The 21069-nt window shown below is 43.5% G+C and overlaps 1 protein-coding gene and 1 long non-coding RNA gene across 4 annotated transcripts in view; one reads left to right on the top strand and one right to left on the bottom strand.

The window, feature by feature from the left end:
• Positions 1 to 7: 7 nt before the first annotated feature.
• The window catches only part of LOC142571518 (transcription factor Sp1-like), an 80753-nt gene continuing 59691 nt past the window's right edge, over positions 8 to 21069 (bottom strand). For both annotated transcript variants that reach the window (XM_075679941.1, XM_075679942.1), the window contains 3 exons: positions 14812 to 15053; positions 14073 to 14266; positions 8 to 5229 (listed from right to left, as the gene is read on the bottom strand). In XM_075679941.1, coding sequence (XP_075536056.1) covers positions 4973 to 5229; positions 14073 to 14266; positions 14812 to 15053 — 693 coding nt within the window. In that variant the 3' untranslated portion in view covers positions 8 to 4972. The remainder of the gene's footprint in view (positions 5230 to 14072; positions 14267 to 14811; positions 15054 to 21069) is intronic.
• Positions 3822 to 20844, top strand: LOC142571520 (uncharacterized). 2 transcript variants are annotated; one of them, XR_012825894.1, is made up of 3 exons: positions 3822 to 3920; positions 6482 to 6540; positions 14101 to 14189. It is a non-coding gene; the product is annotated as an uncharacterized LOC142571520 (long non-coding RNA). The 2 variants fall into 2 exon arrangements; XR_012825893.1 differs by lacking the exons at positions 6482 to 6540; positions 14101 to 14189 and adding an exon at positions 20038 to 20844.

Here is a 21069-nt window from a genome sequence, read left to right on the forward strand (position 1 = left end):
CAGGATGTAAGGTGTTCAACATTGTTCAATTTTATTTGACACCTTCAATAACATGTTTTCTGAGTTTATGACATGGTGTTTGGCATCGCAACACATTTTCCCTGCTCAGAAAATATACAAAAATGTGCTAGTCAACAATCTTCTGATAAAGAGTAACCCTCACAAACCGTGCAAATGTATGATTTAATTTTTTTGAAATTTAATGGGAGAAGGGGGCTGTAGAAATGAGATGCTAACATCAACAAGCACATTTCAATCTTGGATGACCTAAATTATTTCCAATACTGTGATAGCTGCAATTTCAAAACCTGTACATTTATGCCAGAGTAGCATTTTAACATGCTCCTATTGAGAAGTTGTCATTGTGGATGATAGCCATACCACACAAAACAATGGATGACATGAGGTACCTGTATTCAAACTCTGCAACACTTCATTTCTCACATATGAAAAGTGCAAAAACACCCAGTATGAAAGCTTGCTACACCATCGTCTGTATTTACATCAGTCATATGAAAGTGGCCATCACAACCTGTACAACATACTAGATAAAAAGCAATGAGAAAAAAAAGTTGGTGCAGTCTTTATGCTCAGTGTTGATGTGTAGTCAAAACTGATTTCATATGTTAGTGATGTGATGATCTGCACAAAGCAATCAAATATGCTCACGACAAATGCAGCATGCACAAATGACTATAACATGTGTGCACCAGAAATAAAAGTGCTATAATGATGAAGCTCAGGTGACAAAAAGAAAAGAATCTTCAGCAAGGCAGGATGAGCACTCCATAAACTTGGCACACAGTGTGCATGTTGCAGATATGCTGCTTCAGTATATATTAGTAACAAAAATTGTACTTCACAAGATTACAAACAAGTGCAAAAGCGGCACCACAATGTCACCTCGGGTGAAGTGTCCTAGGTACGACACATATGAGCATAAAATCTCCACATTAATCTTTACAACTTGCAGAAAGTCTAAGTAATGGACTCTCCACGACAAAGCCGCAACAACAAACTTGCAGCCATCGTCTGACTAATGCAAATTATGGGAACTTCCCTTGAAAGAGGGAAGTTCGTTCTCGCTTTCTCAGAAGTAGCTAGCAAGAAAATGTTGTGGGCTAACTTAGCACGGCTTTGCTGATGTAACCACCATGTTCAGTGAGGGCAAACTTTGGGTACTCTGCTACAGTGAGGTGTAGGAAGTGAGTTGTTTGCAATGACAGGCTGAACTTAAAACTCCACTACCGAAATGTCAGTTCCTCTGACATGAACTTTCATAGAAAATATACATTCTGCAACAGCACATACAAAACGTATGACTGCCCTAGAAAGCCTTAAGAACGCTTGAAAGATCCATGTCCTTGTGGCTTGGGCATAGAGCCTGAATTGAAGGGGTCAATGCATTCATGAAGAAAGTTGTGCGGTGCCTCCACACGTTTTGGTCATGTATTTTTCAAGAACTTGGCAGCTTTTTGGCAGCTCCTATGTTCCTGGTGACTGGAGTAGACTAAAATATGAGCTGGAATTCATAATCATTGCAACAGCCAGTACTTTGAAGCCATTCTGACTGTATTTACCATATGTGCATTATGCTGAAGTAAGTCTGAAAAAACAAAAAACATAGCTCACTTAATATTAAAATAAATATGTTATTCACAAATGATTGTAAGCACCAACCATTTGGGCATGTGCCATTTGCACATAATGAAAACACAAATTATCCCATGGAAGCGCACATAGGTTTCTCTGCAAAATAAAATTAAAATAAATGCATCCTTGAGAGATTCTGTTTCCAATTACATTCTTGAGCAAAAAAATTGGCACGGTAATAGTTATTGTTTCTGCTTGTTGCAAATATATTAAAACAGGATTTTACCATGGCAGAATCAAGCTCGGTGCCTTCATGTGAAACAGAAATGAAATGCTAAAGATAGCCAAAGGGGCGAGAGGCTTGCTGTAATGGAAACGAAGAAAGCTGCCAACTCCTTGTTTCAACCATTGCACCACGATGGTCACACAGCTGAGCACAATTTTTAAAAAGCATCAATTTACAATGTAGTAATGTGATCCCTTCTGTTAAAGCAAACCTTTAGTGCATACAGTTGATGAATGTGACAGCAAGTTTGAACATCTGGGACAAATTAAATCTATATGGCACTTCAGAGCATTACAGTGAGTGATGAAAATAAAAATTCACAATCTCCAAAGTTTGCCACACACTTCAAAGATGTACATGGTACAATCAGCAAGCACAATGTCCTCCCAATGCCTATGAAAGATGTTTGTGACATAACACAGCCCATGGACACATACTCATCAATTTCTGGAGATTCATGCAGGCATAATTTTGAAGTGGATAAATATACACTACAGCTAGGGTCACTGAAGAGAGCACTGGTGAGTCTGGAAGCATCTTTGCTGCCCAACCGAACCCTTCAATTTTTCCGTTGTCTGCCGTAATACCCACGTACTAGTGTGAACAAAGAGAACACAAATTAGGAAGTATAAAGTTGTAAAGTGAACTCTTCTTATGAGTAATCACTCATGAGTGCAATCACACTATACTATAATGTTGCGATTCATAGTGCAGTGTGAGTACCGTGCAGTTGCAGTTGACAAGGTGTCCGCTTAAAAAGGGGGTGTGTGGCTCATGAATGGATAATTTCAGTGATAAAGTGCTGTCAGTTTCTCACAGTTGCAGTGGCGGATGGCATTTGTCAAATAATAGTAAGTGTAGTGCTGACATATGGGGCAGAGACTTGGAGACTGACAAAGAAGCTTGAGAACAAGTTAAGGACAGTGCAAAAAGTGATGGAACGAAGAATGCTAGGCATAATGTTAAGAGACAGAAAAAGAGCAGTTTGGATCAGACAGAAAACAGGTATAGTCGATATTCCAATTGACATTAAGAGAAAAAAATGGAGCTAGGCAGGTCGTGTAATGCGCAGGTTAGATAACAGTTGGACCATTAGGGTTACAGAATGGGTACCAAGAGAAGGGAAGCGCAGTCGAGGACGGCAGAAGACTAGGTGGGGCGATGAAACTAGGAAATTCGCGGGCGCTAGTTGGAATTAGTTGGCGAAGGACACAGGTAATTGGAGATCGCCTTTGTCCTGCAGTGGACATAAAATAAGCTGATGATGAGTAAGTGAAGTGCAACAAGATAAGCGATTTCATGAGCCACCAAGTTTTATGTTCAAACATTGCTTTCACTTTTTTTTAAGTTCATAACAAGAACACACAAGCATAATATAGCAAGCAATAATTAATAAAGAATTAAAAAGAAGCATGAGACTTCCAACTTGCACCTTTTTGAGCTGCACTCACATGCCAATATTAAAACTAAGAGTGCTCTATTCAGTGTCACTGCTGCAGAAAGTTTCTTTTGCTGTATTTCCCACATTTAAAAGTATTTTTATGGCCTACAGTCAAACACAGCAGCTTGTCCTGTGCACATCATTGATTCAATCAGTGAGCTCACCACAGACCTTGTTAATGTGGCACAGCTACTGCTGTACTTTTCGCACCTGTTATGGATGCCAAGCCTCCTATTAATTTTCCTATGCATCCAAACCTGTACTGCGAACACCTGTACCTTAGAAGTTTGTTGGCTAATTACTCGCATCTCTGCTTCCTCGCACCCACAGCTTTTTCTCAGCCTGCTAGGCAGGTTGAGCTTCACACCAACCTGCATTTCTTCTGGCACAATAAGAGTCCACTATTACTGTGAGTGCGTGCACTTTATCTAACTATAGCAATACCTCGCTATAATGACGTTTAACCAGGGAGCCTAAATTAGTTCGTTATGAACATTACAGCCAATGTTGCCCACAGGAGGAGGGACAGTTATTGATGCAACATATCCTGCTGTGCGCCGCCAACGGAACACAAAAAATATGAAAAAAGAAAGTGCACAGGTGAATATTTTTTTCTGACAAATAATTTCAATTTGCTCTTGCAGATTGCGATATGTGGCACCCTATCTGACTGCAATCACAATGAACTGCTCTACATGCTCATTCAAGTCAAAGGGTTTAAACTCCTGATCTAATGCTGTTGGTGATCACTTGGCTTGTTGCCACTTTGCAAGTCTGCTGGCAGAGCACTGCAAATCTTCAGATTTTGTACAATGCTTGTTGCTGGATGCAAGCAGATGCCTTTAAACTTGAGCGAAAAAGCTATTTCATTAAACTACCTTATTCAGCAATGAGCACTGTGTGAAATCAGAGGCTTGCACTGCCTTAGTGACACACTCACAATATGCTGATAGCATGCAAGCTGCAATGTGAAGTTGCGAGCCCACTGACTTTACTGCGAGTGTGCAGCAGTTCATGACATCTGCATTCAGACGGCGCAGCATGTGCTTCAAGTTGCACAATGGGCTCTTCACGTTTTATTCCGGAGCTTGGCATGATAGTCCAGAAAACTCACCCAAGTCACAGCGTGTAATGTGCACAGCCTTTGGTAGTGTGTGGTGGTGTTGGGAGACTGTGGTAGCAGAGTGTAATAGTAGAATGGCCTCCAAATCTGCAGTTTGGTGCATAACAATTTTGGAAGTTTTTAACTGCTGCAACAGGCAAGTTATTAGAAACATTGCATAGCATAAAATTTCGGCCTAACTGGCTTGAAATGATCAGTAAATATTCCATGACGACACACTCAAATAAAAGGCTCCTTACATCAATTTGTAGGAAATAGCTAATTTCATCTAATAATTTTCATTGTGACAAGGTTCTGCCGTACAAATGCAACAAAATCTCTTGTACTGTCAGCTGTGCTAGCTCAAAGCGGGACATAGATGCAGTGCTATTCTCAGACTCAGACAAACATGTCCTTGCTGCACAATTAATTCAAAGACCGTTGAACATTCGAATGCACGGATCTAACACCACTACAAGTGTTGTGGGAAACACAGCAAATAGGAATCAGATGTGTGATGAGATGCACAGGGCTGGCAAGATGTGCAGTCTCAAGTGGAGAGGACATGTGTGGTGCCATTGTTCTCGGCAAGAGCCGACTCGTTTATCGAGAGGTCGTGGTCCGAGACGTCAACAGACATCTCCAGGTCACAGGAGTCTGGGGCAAAGTCATCATGTGAGGCGTTGGCCGCTGCACTCACGCCGGAGATCGCGCCCTTTTTGCTAAGGTGGGTCTTGAGGTGCTTGGACAGGTGGTCGCTGCGCATAAAGCGCTTCAGGCACTCAGCACACTGGAAGCGCTTTTCCCCTGCAGTGAAAAACAGGGTCGAGGTGAAAAGGCAGAGCCATCGAGGTGTGCCTCACACATCTGCCGTAATTATTTACCACAGCTCTGACAGAGCGTACCTTCCCGTACTTCTACATCTAAATAAAGAAGATAACCAAGACTGGACATTTTCTATTGTGTTCTAAGGTGCCCATATACTTTCCCAACTTCCAATGTGAACATCCATTTTTTTTCCTCGCATTTATAATACACTTTAACTCAAAAAGTAATAAAATTACTGTGTTTCGCAGCATTTGCTGACCTACAATTGCCAGTGAGAGTAAAAATGAACTTTGTTTGCATGGTCACCGGTCTACAGTATAATCACTTGGGATGGAAGGGGACGACTGCAGCTCTCTTGTTTTTTACAAGTGCAATAACATTTCTTCTGTGTAGCATTATACGCTCACTTTCCTTGATACAGGGCTAGAAAGAAACGTTTTGACATAAGTTTATTCTTTCATGAAATATGTGAAAATATTCAGAATTTCTATTACAAATATCATATTATAACTTTAATATTTTATTTATTAGTATTTATTTTCAATACTGCTTAATATTCTATAAGGCGTGAATAGTAATAACCGCAAATATTTCAGAATGTAGTCCTGAATACCAGCTTTTCTTTTCTTAGCAAGGTTAATCAACATAGCAGCACAACCAGCTTAAGACATCAATAATTAATATTATCAGCAATGCAGTAGTTGGCATAGCCTATACAGTTATCTAACCTTTGTGTGCATGTTATTGCGCTACATTGCACAAGTGGTCATGGTGGCCGATGCAACAAAGATGAGCATGCAAGTCAGCTTACACAATGAACATACTACCTAAGAGAAGGTCGTGTGATTGCAAGCACAAAGCAGGATGCAATAAAACATTAGACAAACTGGGCTGTTTCTTTTTTTTAAGCTGTCGGAGCACGCCCATAGCTGGCTCCGACAGCTTACCGTTATCAACCTAGCCAGCGTCACCGTCATTGCCGTCACAAGATGACGATGACATGCTGCTTTCAGTCTGATTACGAATGCGCATTCAAACGATATGTTATTTTACATGTTAAACTAACCAAAAAGCCTTGTCACGTGTTCTTGGTGACATGGAGAATTTTATGCGCTACAGGACAAACTAGCAATGTGGTTACTCTAGGCGTGCGCCACCATCCTGTTTGCAATTGTTATGGAGTCATTATAAATGCAGAATATCAAATAACATGCTGTGCTTCCTTATACAGTGACAAAGGGCTGTCTGGATGTGATGACAATGGACGTTGAGTAAATAAAATGCCATTCTGTAAGAATAAAGTTCGCTAATTCCATCCTTTTTTTGTTGTTGAGAGAATCAGAGGCATGCTTGGTTTTTCTTGCTCAAAAATCAAGTGCAAATTCAATTTCTACTTTGTTTTAGAGCTATAATGTTATTTTCCGTAAGTTTTCTACCTTGAACCCATAAAAAGTGGGTGAGCATTCAGTCTGGGGATATGTTAGAATCAGGGCAAATACTGCCAAATAATTTAGTGGTGTGTTCTAATATTTTTTCTACCTCTTGGTTAATTCGACCCACTGAATAACTTGACCAATTTCGTCAGTCCCATCAGAGTAGAATTAACAGAAGTCAGCTGTATTTGCATTTGATGCATACTCGGAAAATGACACCATTGAAACCATTTTTAACTTCCAACTGCTACAGCGTAACAGTGGTCATGAATTCGCCATACCTGCCAACCTGTCAACTTTAAACTTCGTAAAAATCCTGCGAACAGTATGTAGGAAGAAGAGAGTATGTGCAATAACATGTATAAAAAAAAAAAGAAAGAAAAAAGTGCCCCGAGCACACATTTCTTGTGGGGTAGATATGCCCTTTATTAATGCTGATTTACCTTTATAGTCTCGACACAGCATCTAACTTGGAACAGCGCAAACTGGCAAGCAACATACTGCAACTTTTTGGCCAACTTTGCTGTTGCAAATTTCGCCTGCTTCAGAAACTTGTAGGAGTAAAATTGCTCAAAGCAGGTACCTCTCTGGTGTCCTTTCCCCTTCAAGAGACCACTGAAGACTTCAAAAGACTAGTAACAGTATGATCGGAGGCAGACGAGCAAAAATTTTTCATGACAAGAACATGGGGAAAGTTAGTGGCAATCGTGCAGGCTGGTACAAATGTCACAGCTCCAGGGGACAGTCTACCAATTTCTCTTAATCTCCCTCTTGCGTGCACGGTCCTGTCCAAATGGACCGTAACAATATTTAAATTCAAATCAAATACGTATCGAATAGTGATGACAATAAATTAAATACGATTAAATGCTTTACGAACAGTTTTCTAAAAGGATAACTTCTTTGTATAAATTGCTTGAGTACAGCAAAAGTTTACTTGAAACATTCATACATTTCAATTAACAAAATAATACTGAAATAAGCTGCTATACAGCAGTGACTGTTGAATATTCAAGGTGTTAATTTGGTCCTCTGCATTTTTTACTGTGCACAGCATTCAAGGTGCTGTTTTGTCACCATCGCTTAAAAAAGTACCGAACCAATTTTTATTGAAGTCGGGAAATGCATTTGACGTTAAAACATACTATATCAGAAATATTTTGCCACAAAAAGAAGTACTTCAATGCATTCAACACAAGCAGAGTTACTGGCAGTCAAAGATTGCCTGTGGGGATCCCCTTCACGGTGCTCCCGGTCCTTCTTGAACACCTTGCACTGTGAAGGCGATGTCAGAGCCAGGGTGGTACCACAACACTATGCCTAGTGCAGGTCACTGTGGCGCACAATTCAAATTTGATTTTAGATGTTCACATAGATGGCACTATTTCCTATTTTGCGTCTAGGACACTTTAAACATTGAAGCATGCCCAGTTGATTGTGGTAAAGCATATCAAGAATAAAAGGGGCCACTGTCACAGGACATATTACGCATTTCTTAATTATACAGACGTGCATGCACTGTCTCCGGTCAGTACCTAGATGCCTAATAAGCATGCTGGCAGCCATTCAGAGCTCGTACTGTGACTGGAGATGGCACACGTACGTGTGTAAATTAAGGAACACATGCTATGTCTCGTAACAGTGGCAACTTTCCTTACTTGGTGTGCTTAACCGCATAACAAAGCTGTATTACACAGCTGCATTAATGGAAGTCATTTGATTTAAACACTTAATTGTATTGAAATATTTTCAATTCGTTATCCAATTTTTTCAGATATAGTTGAACTCGTTTATAACGAACTCAATAGTTTCACGAAAAGTGGTCGTTATATCAGTAGTTCATATATGTGGACTCACTCTTCAAAATATGCAAAGAGAGACAGTCATTCTTCTACCGCAGTCTTTTCACAAAGCATTAACAACTAACAACCCCTCTGGTGATGTCAAGACTTCTTTTTTAAGTGAAGCCTGCTGTGTGATTGAGTGAATTGAACTGGCCTTCACAATGAATTGAACCTGCTGTTACTGAGAGAACTCATGTGCAATGCTCGCATAGAAACTACTTTGTGGTGTATTCAAGTTCTGTATGCGTAGTGATAGCAGAATGAAGGTACTGATGAAAGTCTACAGTTAGTTCTACAGTTAGTTCTAAGTCACTTTGTTAGTTGAAACCTTAAAATTATAATCTACTAGTCCTAGCACACCTAGGACTAGTACTAGTTACCGCCCGTGTTCGTTAGTACTAGACTAGGACTAGTTACCGCCCGTGTTCGTTTATGTGTTTTCTTCTGCTGTCCCCGTCTTTATTTGCGGTCAATATGATATGCAGTAAACACCAACTAAACACCAACTAGGCCAAACTGAAGTTCTTCTGTAGTCCTAGCACACTATACTAAAATGGTGGAGTGCTGCCATGCTCCTATTTGCTTCTGCATGTTCTATCACATTGTTTTCAAATGAAGCACTAAAGTCGAGCTGAGATTTGCTAATTTTGCACTTAAAGGCGGTAGCAAAGCACATTTGCACAGAGTTTGCGCTGTTCCCACATTCACAATTGCAACAGCAACAAAAGTGATGATGCTCACATTTTTTTTTTTCTTGTCTAATAGTGACCAGACAAAATTGAAATTCTGCCAAAGACCACTATAAGTCAAAGGGGCACTTTTCCACTAAATACACGTTTTGGAAAAAACTCTGCCTATATTTCGGTTATCAGAGTAGCTGCGAATTTTCGTTTTAGAAGAATGTGCTGAATTTGTGCAAGGTAAATGTTTGGACTAGTTGGTGGGTCATCCTAAAATATGTTTACAGTGCAAGGCTAATGTGGATGGAGACAACACGGACGGCAGTGTGTGTGTGTGTGTGTGTGTGTGTGTGTGTGTGTGTGTGTGTGTGTGTGTGTTTGTGTGTTTAACGTAAAACTCAAGAATGATCTCCAGCCTCAAAGTTCTTTCAAAAGGTCTCCTAATTCTGATCACCAGTCATTTCAAAATCATGAGCACAGCCACCATTTTTCTTCAATAGCTTTCGATTACTACACAATCAGCAGGACTTGAGTGGATTCTAGATACAAGAACAAAGCATTCTAGTTGGCTTCAAGCAGAAACTACTATGGCATACATGCTGCCATTATGGCTGCATGTCACTCAGACGATGCTGAGCATACAGGGAGCCGAAAAATTATGTTTTCTGTGTCACTTCGGAAGAAAAAATACAAAGTTCAAAATAGTGAATGTCATCACAATTCACTATCAGCAACAATGCAGACGAACTGTCGACAAAGCGTAATCTCCAGATAACAGTAGGACTGGAGCAGGGAAGCACATGCTGCACGCCCATCTCGTGCTTCAGAAGGGCTGTTTTGTAACTCGAACCTAGTTTTAACAAAGCTGAAGGGGGTGCAGAAATGACCTCGTTATATCGGTTGCTTTGTTGCATTCATCATTGTTATTTACTGCAATATATGGCCAATGGGGTGTACGGTTGCAAACATGGAAATAAGAAGATGGCTTTGCGGACCGCGGAACTGCTACATGGCCACGGATGTGGTGAAATTTGAATATAACAACAAAATAATCTTCAGTGTGTGCAACATGGGACTTGGCACTTGACGCGACAGCCTTTAGGTAGCTGCCTTCTGTTCCATTGTGATGGTCTCTCCTGTCCACTTTCCATTTTTCTAGTTGCGGTCGAGCAGCACATGGTACACACCACAGCGCTCCACTGTGTGATCGAGGAAGCAAGCAAACAGCCGCACTGGCTTGGCTCGGCTGGCTCGTGGCCTCCGAGATTGCACTGATGCCAACGCATCTTGGATGCCACGCCCAGCTGCCAGCCTGTACGGCACACCACAGGGAGAGGTAGAAGTGAATGCACAGCCTGGGTGCGACCTTCGAGATTGCATTGGGGAGGTCTCTGAGGCCAGGCTCAGCACACCGTAGAGAAAGAGAGAAGTTACTGACACATTAATCTTTCGCACTGCCATGCGTAGCCATGCAGCATGGTGCGACTCACGCAGGCTTGCGCATGTCCCCCATGATTGTGCCTGAGAGATCTCGGAGGCCACGCCCAGCTTTGGCTGCCTGCGCAGTGTGCCACGCATAGGTGAATGCGCTAATCTTTGGCACCACCGTGCATAGCTGCACGGCGTGGCATGCCTTGCGCAGCCAGACATGCACAAGAGAGAGAGAGGTCAGTGGAGAAGTGCGATAATGAGCTGCTAATTGTGCGCAAGTGTGCAGCTGCCCGCAGCAGTGAGAAAGACCAGCGTTGCTCGATGACGTATTCAACATGGGGACGTGGGAGTTTGGAACTGCCACGGTAAACAAGTGCCGAACCTCACAGTAAGCAATGTACTTGGTGTGCAATGGTAGGGTATTTTTTTATTTAAGAGATGAATGTAGTCTGTTATACATTTGAACCTCATTTTAACGAGACAGGATATTATGAAGTAAATGTAATTCCCCTGAAATCCCCACAAGATCCATATATTCAGAACCTCATTTTAACCAAGTAAAATTGTTCTGCTGGCGGATAAAAACTAGATTTGTCTCAAAAACCAAAAGTACTGACAGTTGTGCGTCGAGTATATTGCTTTCCGCTGGGTTTGGCACTTGTTCTGCGTGGCCGTTCAAAATTCCCGAATTGAATACGCCATCTAGCAACACGGGTCTTGCTCACCGCTGTGCGTAGACTCTCACAAGCAGCACTTTCTTATGACACCTCTCTTGCTGCAACACACAGCTGGCAAAACTAGGCCACTAGCTCCACCCTCCGAGATCGCAATCTCTCGGAGGCCACATCTCGCTGCGCAGTGCCACATAACTATGCTGATGCTTGCGTGCCAAAAAACCAGTGCCTCCAATTCTCTCTCTCACAGTGGCACACCGCGCTGGCTGGTGCAGCTAGGCGTGACCTCAGAGATTATGTGAAACCAGCACGAGCTGGCCAAGCCAAGTTGGCACACTCACACAGCGGGCAGAGTACATATGGGTTATATGAATTCTTACAGCGGAGCCACGGCAGCCATGGGGCTACTCGAGAGCGGAGGATCAAACTGTTTCGCTTTCACTGGTTGAATGCATCCATGTATACAGGTGACAGTGTTTCTGGTGCTGCGCCAAGCTCTCTCGGCCATACAATTTGATGGGTTCGTGACATCACGCAAAAGTGAAACTATCTTCAGAGGTCATGGAGGTCACATAATCATTAAGCAGTACAGTGAAACCTCGTTAAACCGTAGTTGGCCGGTGCTCAGAAAAAGTACGTACTAAACAGTAGTACTGTTTAACCGAAATAGCATGAGCTCGCCCACTTACCTGTCGAAAACGGAACTAGAGAGATTGCGATGAAAGGGGAAAAAAACATGCAGTATTTATTCACTTCGCGCGACAAAAGTGTTATTTTCGTTTGATGCCGCGGCGGCCTAGCATAACGACAGCGGCCTCAAACTTACTGAAGCTGCGTGCCAGCTTTTCAGCCAGCCCCCTCTTCTCGGCAAACACTCGCATGGCAGATTCCTCATTGGCATTACGTATTCTCCGTGCATGCGCGCGGTAGTGTTGCAGAAGTCCCGGGACGCCTTTTTCATTGCCGGGTGCCGGAGTTCGGAATACTTTTCGTTTGCGATAGTTACGTTATCGCGCCCCTGTTCTCGTCACGACGATTGCATTCATGAGGCTGCCGTAATGCGCAGCTTTTGCCACTGTCGGGCCTGAATCACCCGTGCTGTCGCTTTCTGTGTCGTCCTCATCATTGTCGCTAGTCGACATCTCTTCGTGGTCGCAGCAGCCCTGCCGAGCAACTTCTTTGCCTTCCAAATGCCACACACCATAGTCAACAGTAGATCCCTGTCGCATGCTAGCGCCGACTTCTTTGTGCCGCGTTCGATAGCACGGACAATGTATAATTTTTCTTCTATGCTGAGCAGCCGGCGTCTTTTTTATCCGAGCTTCGGCATGACACGAGTCCTCGCTTGCACGACGCCACAACGCTCTCTGGCACGACGTCGAAATGATGTTGATGTGGCTTCGCGCGCAAACGCACAGGGCACTTGGAGGCCGTTGTTCTAATCTTTGAGGCTTGTTGTTCTGCCGGGCCGCCCAATGAAGATGACGCACCAATGTGTTTGCGCGACGAAAAGTGGAAACGCTATGTTTTAACTGATGCGTACGCAATAAGCTAGTACGGTTTATGCAGATACAAAACACGTTATGTTCAATGGCCACTGAGTCGGGGATTTGACTTTACTACTTTTAAAACGAAACTACTGTTTAAGCGGGTACGGTTTAACGAGGTTTTACTGTACCAGGGAAGGTCAACAGAGAAACGAAACAACAGGACAATGCGTTGTTTTTTCGCTGTCTGTGTCCCTGACACTGTTTTATAGCTATGTTACCACACCAACTTGCCCAGCTGTTTCTGCTTTTGTGATGGAGAATGTCACCCCAGCTGCGTAGTTGGCGCCCTGTGTTGTGTGCCTCATGCTTCATAAACACAACGGATTTGCATCGCAGTGTGCTATCTGTTCCCATCGACTGTGTCACTGTTTCATGACAATATGAGCAAGCCAAGTGGAAAGCGGAAATAAACGACCATTGCATTGGAACATAAGGACGCTAACGTAAAGGCTGGCGCATCAGGTGCTAAAAAGTCTCATGTTGCACATGCCGGCTAGTCTTTCGCTGCTATTTTATTCAAATTTCATTGCACATACAACCACATAGCTGTATAGCAGGCCGCGGAACCAGTGTTTTTTTTCATGTTTAAAGTTTTGCACACCACTGGGCATATACTGCAGTAAAGGGCAATAGTCAATATAACGAAGATATTTTGGCTTCCCCTTCAACTTCGTTATAACAGGTTCGAGTGCACCCATTAACACGAAATCTCACTTCATCAAGTTGAGGTTTTAACTTCATGAAACTCTGTAAGGATCTGAAGAGAAATTTGATTCATCCTGTTTCGTTATAACCATGTTAGAGTACTTTTTCCGTATTGTGTGCACCCTATTTTTACCACAACAGTGTTTCAGTGTTTGTTATAAGAGTACAGCAATCTTAAAAATGTTTGTTATATTTGGCCACAGTTTCAATAGGTAGGGTAGAAAAATTGCAAAAGCACTGAAAGATAGTCGTTATAATAGATAGATTTCTACATCTGGGATCGTTATAAGTGGGTTGGACTGTATTCACACACCGCTACTAAAGGTGGACTGGACAGAACAGTAGTAACAGAAAGAAAACAAAGGATGAGACCAGATCAAGAAGCACTGGGTTGTCTTGTGAATGCTTCATCTTGTCTCGTCATTCATCTTTCTGACTGTTCCATTCTATTTAGTACGAATTACTAACATGTCCATTCGTATATTCTGTAAAACAAAAGACTGACCTGTGTGGGTGCGCTTGTGTCGCTGCAGTTCATCAGAGCGCGTGAAGCGCTTGCCACAAAAGAGCCACTCGCAAACAAAGGGCCGCTCGCCGGTGTGCCAGCGCAGGTGGGCCCGCAGGTGAGACGTTTTCCCGTAGACTTTATGACAGCCCGCTATGTGGCACACATGCTGCCGTCGCTTGTTCTCGCTACTCCTGCATGACCAGACGCAAGGTATCATGGCTCTGCTCCTTCTTACCTGCACAAGGCTGATGGTTACAATAAAAGATCACAGGCAAACTGGCAGAAAGCATTGTCCCAGCACTAAGGATGCTTTACTCTGATCGACATTGAAATATATTGAAGCTTTTAATCACTTTCTCTTGCAGTCCATCAAATTGGTCTGTCTGTCATGCTTTCCTGGCTTCTACACTATTTGTCTCACAGTTCCACATTAAACGTTTTTATACTGCTGCTGGACCAGTTATACTAGACCATGTATTCGTACCAAATTTTACTGAAACAAATTGTGCTTTCATATAAAACAGTACTCCACTATGCCTACACACCAAACAGCTTTAGCAAGTTTTACCAAACATTGCTGGTTATCATGGCTGCCTAAAAGCTGATAAAAACAAACATTGTGGTGAAAACGCAATCTTGTAATGTCAGCACAACTTGCAAGACAATGGAAGACGTGAACCATTGATAACAGCAAAACTAAAACACATCACAGGGCATGACAAGAGGTGCCACTGACCTGCCTTCACCCTCGCGGCAGTTCGGGCAGGTGCACGCCACCCGGCGCAGTCTCCTGAGGCCAGCATTGCCACCACTACTGCCAGCGCCAGTCGGGGTGCTCGCCCCGTCAGCTGCCCCCTGGGAGGCACCCCCGTCTGTCAGGTCAGGGGATTCCAGGCCACCGCTGCCATCCGTCACAGGAGTTGATGCACCTCCTGCGGCTGAAGTCAGTGTTTGGGCTTGTGCCTGCACCAGATGAACCTACAACAGCAGGTCAACACTTCAGTGACCGATCCAGTGCCCATTGTCCACTTCTTTTGCTGGCCTGTCCAGTGCTGTTCCAAGCTGCCAAGCACTGCAATTATCATTACGAGCCTCCCCAAATGGAGCAAGCATTAGTTTGTGGCCACAAATAAGTAGCGAATACTTGCACCTACATGGCAATCTACCGTATTTACTCACATAATGATCACACCCCTGAATTTTGTCATCAAAATTCGATTTTTTTTATTTCCCGTGTAATGGATCGCACCCCGAACTTGCCACAGCAATATGTTGTGTGCCAAGTCTAGCTAATAATGATCGCGCTAACCATCTGTCGAACGCTACACGAACGACTCTTTAAGACAAACCAAGTGGTCTGCACGCACCAAACATTCTTAAGCAGATGCCCCATTTCATTCCTTTCATCACTTTTCCGCACTTCCATGACAAAAAAAAAAAAAAGCTACAACCAAACTTGCCTTTATTATGTGTAGGCTTTATAATGGTTGTGGTCAACAACAACAACAACAAAGGTGCCTTTCGATTCTTCTCGTCTGCACTCGTGTGCACGCAACAAATCGCGGGCGGCAATGATAGTAGCCACGTTTACACTGATATGTTAGAAGTGTACCCTATTCATACACCGACGCTTGTAGCACAGCTAAGATATTCGGCCATCCTTAGTGGAAACGGGCCGTATTAGGATAGTAGTGAAGACAAATGCCGCAGTTTCCACAGCATGCCTGCCATGTGTTTCTATGTCACTGGCAGCTAAGCGCGCCTATCTGTTTCTGTCCCCTCAAAGTGCACATGGCTACGTTATTGCCGCAAAGTTGCCGATATTAACATTATTCATTACTGATACAGAAGAAACTGTTTGAATGCACGCAATGTACTCACGAGAAGGAAAAAAAATTGCGTTCGCCGCATTCGGTTTGCTCCGCCAGCCGCCATTTTTGTTTTGGTGTCCCGCACTACATACAACGGCAGCCGCCTATTTGTTGACCTGTTGTCATTCCGCAGCAAACATGGGATGAAAAAAATTTTTCATTTCTTTTCACGGGAAATTTAACCCGCGTAATAATCGCACCCCTGAAGTTGCGTCAATCTTTTTAACAGAAAAGTGCAATCATTAGGCGAGTAAATACGGTACGTGGGCTGGCAAATCCTTGTCACACACAGAGCAATGGATCACTGGCTAACACAACTACCTCCTTTCCTTATGATGTGAAATGCCTCAATCACTTCTCATGTAAACTGCTGTCCCTGATGTGCACACACCACTGTGTCTTAGAAAAGTGGGGGGCAACTACATTTACTGCTATGAGTGGTGAAGCAAAAAACGTACATTGCTAATAGTGCTACAAAATTCTGTTACCAAATATACCACTATCGTGTGGTAAAACACATACAGGACAGAGCAGATCAGGCGTCAATGTCAGACTCAAAGAGCACCAGCACTGAATGTCTGAAACAAAATCTTATTCACTTGCCACTCACAGCCGTGAATGTGGTTGTCCGAAAAAATGAATGAATGCCTTTTACTGCCCCTAAGGACTCAAATTGCACCAGGCATGTCTGAAATAGCTCCGAAGGCCTGCCAGTACACTTATTAGGCATATCAGTGCTTGTACTCTGACAGGAGATGGAGGGCGCACGCATATATAATTAAGGAATACATACTGTGTCCCGTGACAATTGCCCCTTCCCTCTCTTGGTATGCTTCACCACGTAGGGCCAGGCTACACGGAGCGAACTTTCATGGCGAACTTCGCACAGCAGAAATAGATGCAGGAAGACACAGATTGTTCGCTGGCTTGGCTACATGGAACAAAAAAGGGGCTTGTGCCCCTGTGCGTTCGCCGCCTAACTGTTTGTGTTGCCCGACTCGATAGATGTGTTTTTCAAAAACAAAAAGAAAGTTTTCATTCTATTATCTGTTAATGGCTAAGCAATATAAAAAAAATTTCATAGATGTGTTTACAAATCATTTGTACACATTTTATTGAGCTGTAAGCATTTCAGTGGGCTGGCATTGTGCCATCTGACTACGCTGTACTGTGGAACGAGCTAGATGCATGTACAATGTACTGTAGTACGTGTATAGCCAGTATAGCGTGTGTGTGTGATGTGTGCCTGATGTTTCACATGCAAGCCTGCAAGCGACTGTGCAGAGGCAGTCGCGACATCTAGTACTATAGTTGGAGAGGGTAGCATTAACGAAATTTGTCGTGAAACGGGCCTGTCAGTGGCTCTCGTTCTCGATGCCGCGAACCATTCCATGCACCGTCTGGGCCACACAGATGCAGCATCCTGCAAACCAGGCCACAGTTGGCTGACTTTCGGGAACCAGCATTGTGCACCGCATCGTACTGTGTGAGCTTCAAAGCCACTGGCGAGGATTACAAGAGCGGAGTCAGCGCCATTGCTGACAACAGCAAATGCTTTCAATTAAAAACGCGGCACCAAACAGCAAGAAGTTTTATAGCAAATATCAAAGCAGGTAGGCCTAGCATTGCCGCATTGGCGGCTACAGCCGCCAGCAGATCTGCACGTGACAGTGCCAGTTCAAGGCGGCGAGATAATCAAAATGGCAGTGGTTGCTTCGATAACACTGTTGACCTGCCGCCATGGCAAAAAGTTTGGAAAATCAGACGACGAAGGGTTGCTGTGCCTGAAATTTCAGCTTTTCTTATACACTGACTCTATGGGGTATGTGGCGGTGCCGCGAAGGGGTCGGAATTATTGGGCATGTCCAGAAAACCGATTGTTGACTGTATAGAAACTTCTAGTGCAGTCAAACATAGTTATAACAAAGTAGCATAGGCCATGAAAATACCCTCATTGTAAGCATATTTTCAACACATGCTGATATTGCCTAGAAAAAATCTAAATTTACTTCATTATATCAGATATTTTGCTACAAGTGTGTTTGTTATGTGTCAAGCGTGAACTGTACTACAGATGCTGTCTTTGATGCTATACGCTGCTATTCAGTAGCTGTCCAGTATCACTGCTTTATTCTTTCCCTTAGGGGAAGGGGACCCGGGTCTTTGGGACTAAAAATCGGCCCAAAATTAGAATTTTCAGTTTTTACTTTCCACGTTCCTGATGTGTTTCCGCGCCTATCTAGGAAATTTGGCTACAAAATACTGCGTAGTTCTTTCATTATCGTGATCTCAAGATGCGAATCTGCAAGCGTTGCCCTTTAAGGGGGGACGCGGCCCTTGAAAACCGAAAAATAGCGAAAAAGTCGATTTTTGAAAAACCATATTTTTGGTTTGTATGTCTCATAAACTACCTGTTCTGTAATTATCAGCACCTAATTCAACAGTAAAGTACCAAAAATAACGCTACTTTTGAGGCCACCGCGGCCCAAAAAACACGCGCAAATGCCGAAATGAAGTCAAACTTCGCGGGCGCGCCATTCCCGGCCCATGCGGCCTGCTTGCGCCATCTTGGTGTCGTTTTGACCGTGGATTCTTTGTCTCTATTTTGCCGCCTTGCAAAATGGCATCGTCGGCGCGGTTGAGACGCTATTGGCGTTTTCCCGTGATGTGATGCGGAGCGCTGATTGGCCGGAGCAGCGCATTCAAATCTCGCGGGCTAAAGCACGCCTGCCTTTGGCTGCTGCGCGGGCAGTGGCTGCTGCTCAAATCTCACGGGCTAAAGCGCGCCTGCCATTGGCTGCTGCGCGGGCGGCGGCGGCTGCTCCCTTTGATGCCGCGCTCGCGTCGTTGTTGCCCCTTGCTCTGTCCGCCTCAACATGAGCTTGCGCGCTGCTCATCGCCTTGCGCTATCTTTTAGATTATTTGTTCAGCTTTTCTTTTTTCACTAGTTCTTCGCTGCACGCGATGCCGGCAAAGCCCAAGACAGTGCAGATGTTCGGTGCACGGGAGCACGATATGCGTCTTGTACGAGCATCGAACTTCCGATCTCCCGCAGCGAGTGCCGACTGCGTAGACGCTTTTCAGCGGCGGAACTGTGCTTTCGGCTGTCGCCAGTCGAAAATCCGACACACTGAGTGTGCCTGGAGCCGCAAGAGCTAATTAGAAGCTCCGCAGGAGCTTTCTATTAAAAAAAAGCACATGTGTTCAACTTTAAGGCCTGTTTTCTCGGAATGGATTTTTTCGCTAGTAGTGGTGCTGGGGAAGGCGATATCTCAAGAACCGCTCTTCAGATTTGTATGCCGTTTTTTTTTTATTCTGTTCCTGAATGACTTTGCCAGGGGGTAACAGGCTTCTTTTTTTGAAAGCTGGTGCAGTTAATTTATAATAAGCAATTAATTTTTGATGGATGTGGTCATTACTGGCTACATCAAATTCAAAGTTGTCTTAAAAATTTTTGGAGGGGAAATTAAAGAAAAGGGCTCTTTAGCCCCCTGGGATATCTATCAAGGGATCATCACAGTGAATTTCAGCTTCCTACGATGTCCTGGCATTTCTCCAGGCTCTTCCTCAGGCATATACATGAATCACCTAGTTAGACCTCAATAACTCTGGAACTAATAAACATATATTCATGAAACTTTGCAGTTCCTCGTAGTTCAGTGGTGTGAATGTACCCTGAAAGTTTCATCTGGATATCTTAAAAAATAAGAAAGTTCGGTCTCCAGGGTAGCCTCCTCCCTTAAATCGGGGACAAATCGCGCCCGATTTTCATCGCGCATAACTCGACAAATATGCGCTCTGCCAGCGCCATTCTTGTATAATTCGAAAGCTCACGTTTCTGGCTTTCTTTATTCATCAGTCGGCAACATTGCCGCTGCTGCGGTCACGAAAAAAACAACCGAAAAAGAAATTCGTGGCGCACGGTATTATTGGCCAGTTTGAGCATGTGATCAAGATGGTGAGTCATGATTGGCTCCAAGGACCACAAGTGCTCAAATGACGAAAACAGCCACCATTTCGTCTTGGTCTTGTGACTGCGATGCTGGATATGCTGGAGGTCTGACAAAGTTTCATTCTGTGAATCGTTACAGGCGGAAACGTATGAGATGCAATAAACTTCCGAAAGCGATTCCGTCGTTGCAGTCGGCACAGGATACCCGGCAACTTGCCGCTGAAGTCTTATCCCTACCGAACATCCGACGCCTTAACTGCTTTGCCGAATCATGCATATCCACACGCCGGTTACACTCACGCAAGAATTGAACACGGCTGTCGTAACTGAAGAGGAAGTGGATAAGATAAGAGCACATGAGAAAGCTACGCCTGACAAGACTGCATCTATGATGGCCATGGAGCGAAAGAGTTGGTGTTTTGTTGAACATCGACCGCCAATAGTGCAACAGCCTCGGTCACGAAGCCCGCTACTCAAGCTTCTCGGCGTTTTCTCGTGTACTACTTGCGGTGGTTCTGCGTAGCTGGTGTGGAGTGATCAGGATTATGGCCTTGCTACTAAGCTGACTGTGGTTTGTGAGATCTGTGGTGAAGTTGCATTGGGACGGATCTCGTGGGGAATTCAGGGACCGAAAACACGTAATCCTTTTGAAGTGAACGTACTTGCAGTGCATGTTCATCGTCCTATATATATATCAGAAGCGCGGAAGCAGTTATTGCCGTTTTTTCAAACTTTCTTTCAATATATCAGGTTGTGAAATGCTTTTTGTTGTTTTCTCATAACCACAATTATGATGATGATGCCGTATTGCAGGTGCATTATCTCTGCTTCTACTTGTGCTATCATTGTAGTTCTTTTTTTTTTCCAGAAAGGCAAAGGACCAATGAAACAGTGTTGTTGCATTTATTAGAAAATAAAAATAAACTGTTTGTTTTTTTAGCAGTTAGATGGATTTCTCTCACTGAAGTTTGCAATGTTCTCATTTGATATAATATTGAGTTAGAACACCATACTTGCTTATTTGCACTTTTTGTTAGTTTCACATCATTTTCGTATGTCGATATTTATTATGCCATGTATAGTTTGGAAGATAGCTCACCTGCAAGCAAATTATGCAGTAAAGCTGAATTTCTTCAATTTTTGGAAGGTTAGTTACTCTGCAAGAAAACTG

Source organism: Dermacentor variabilis, chromosome 2, assembly GCF_050947875.1.
Source record: "Dermacentor variabilis isolate Ectoservices chromosome 2, ASM5094787v1, whole genome shotgun sequence".
Taxonomy (NCBI): domain Eukaryota; kingdom Metazoa; phylum Arthropoda; class Arachnida; order Ixodida; family Ixodidae; genus Dermacentor; species Dermacentor variabilis.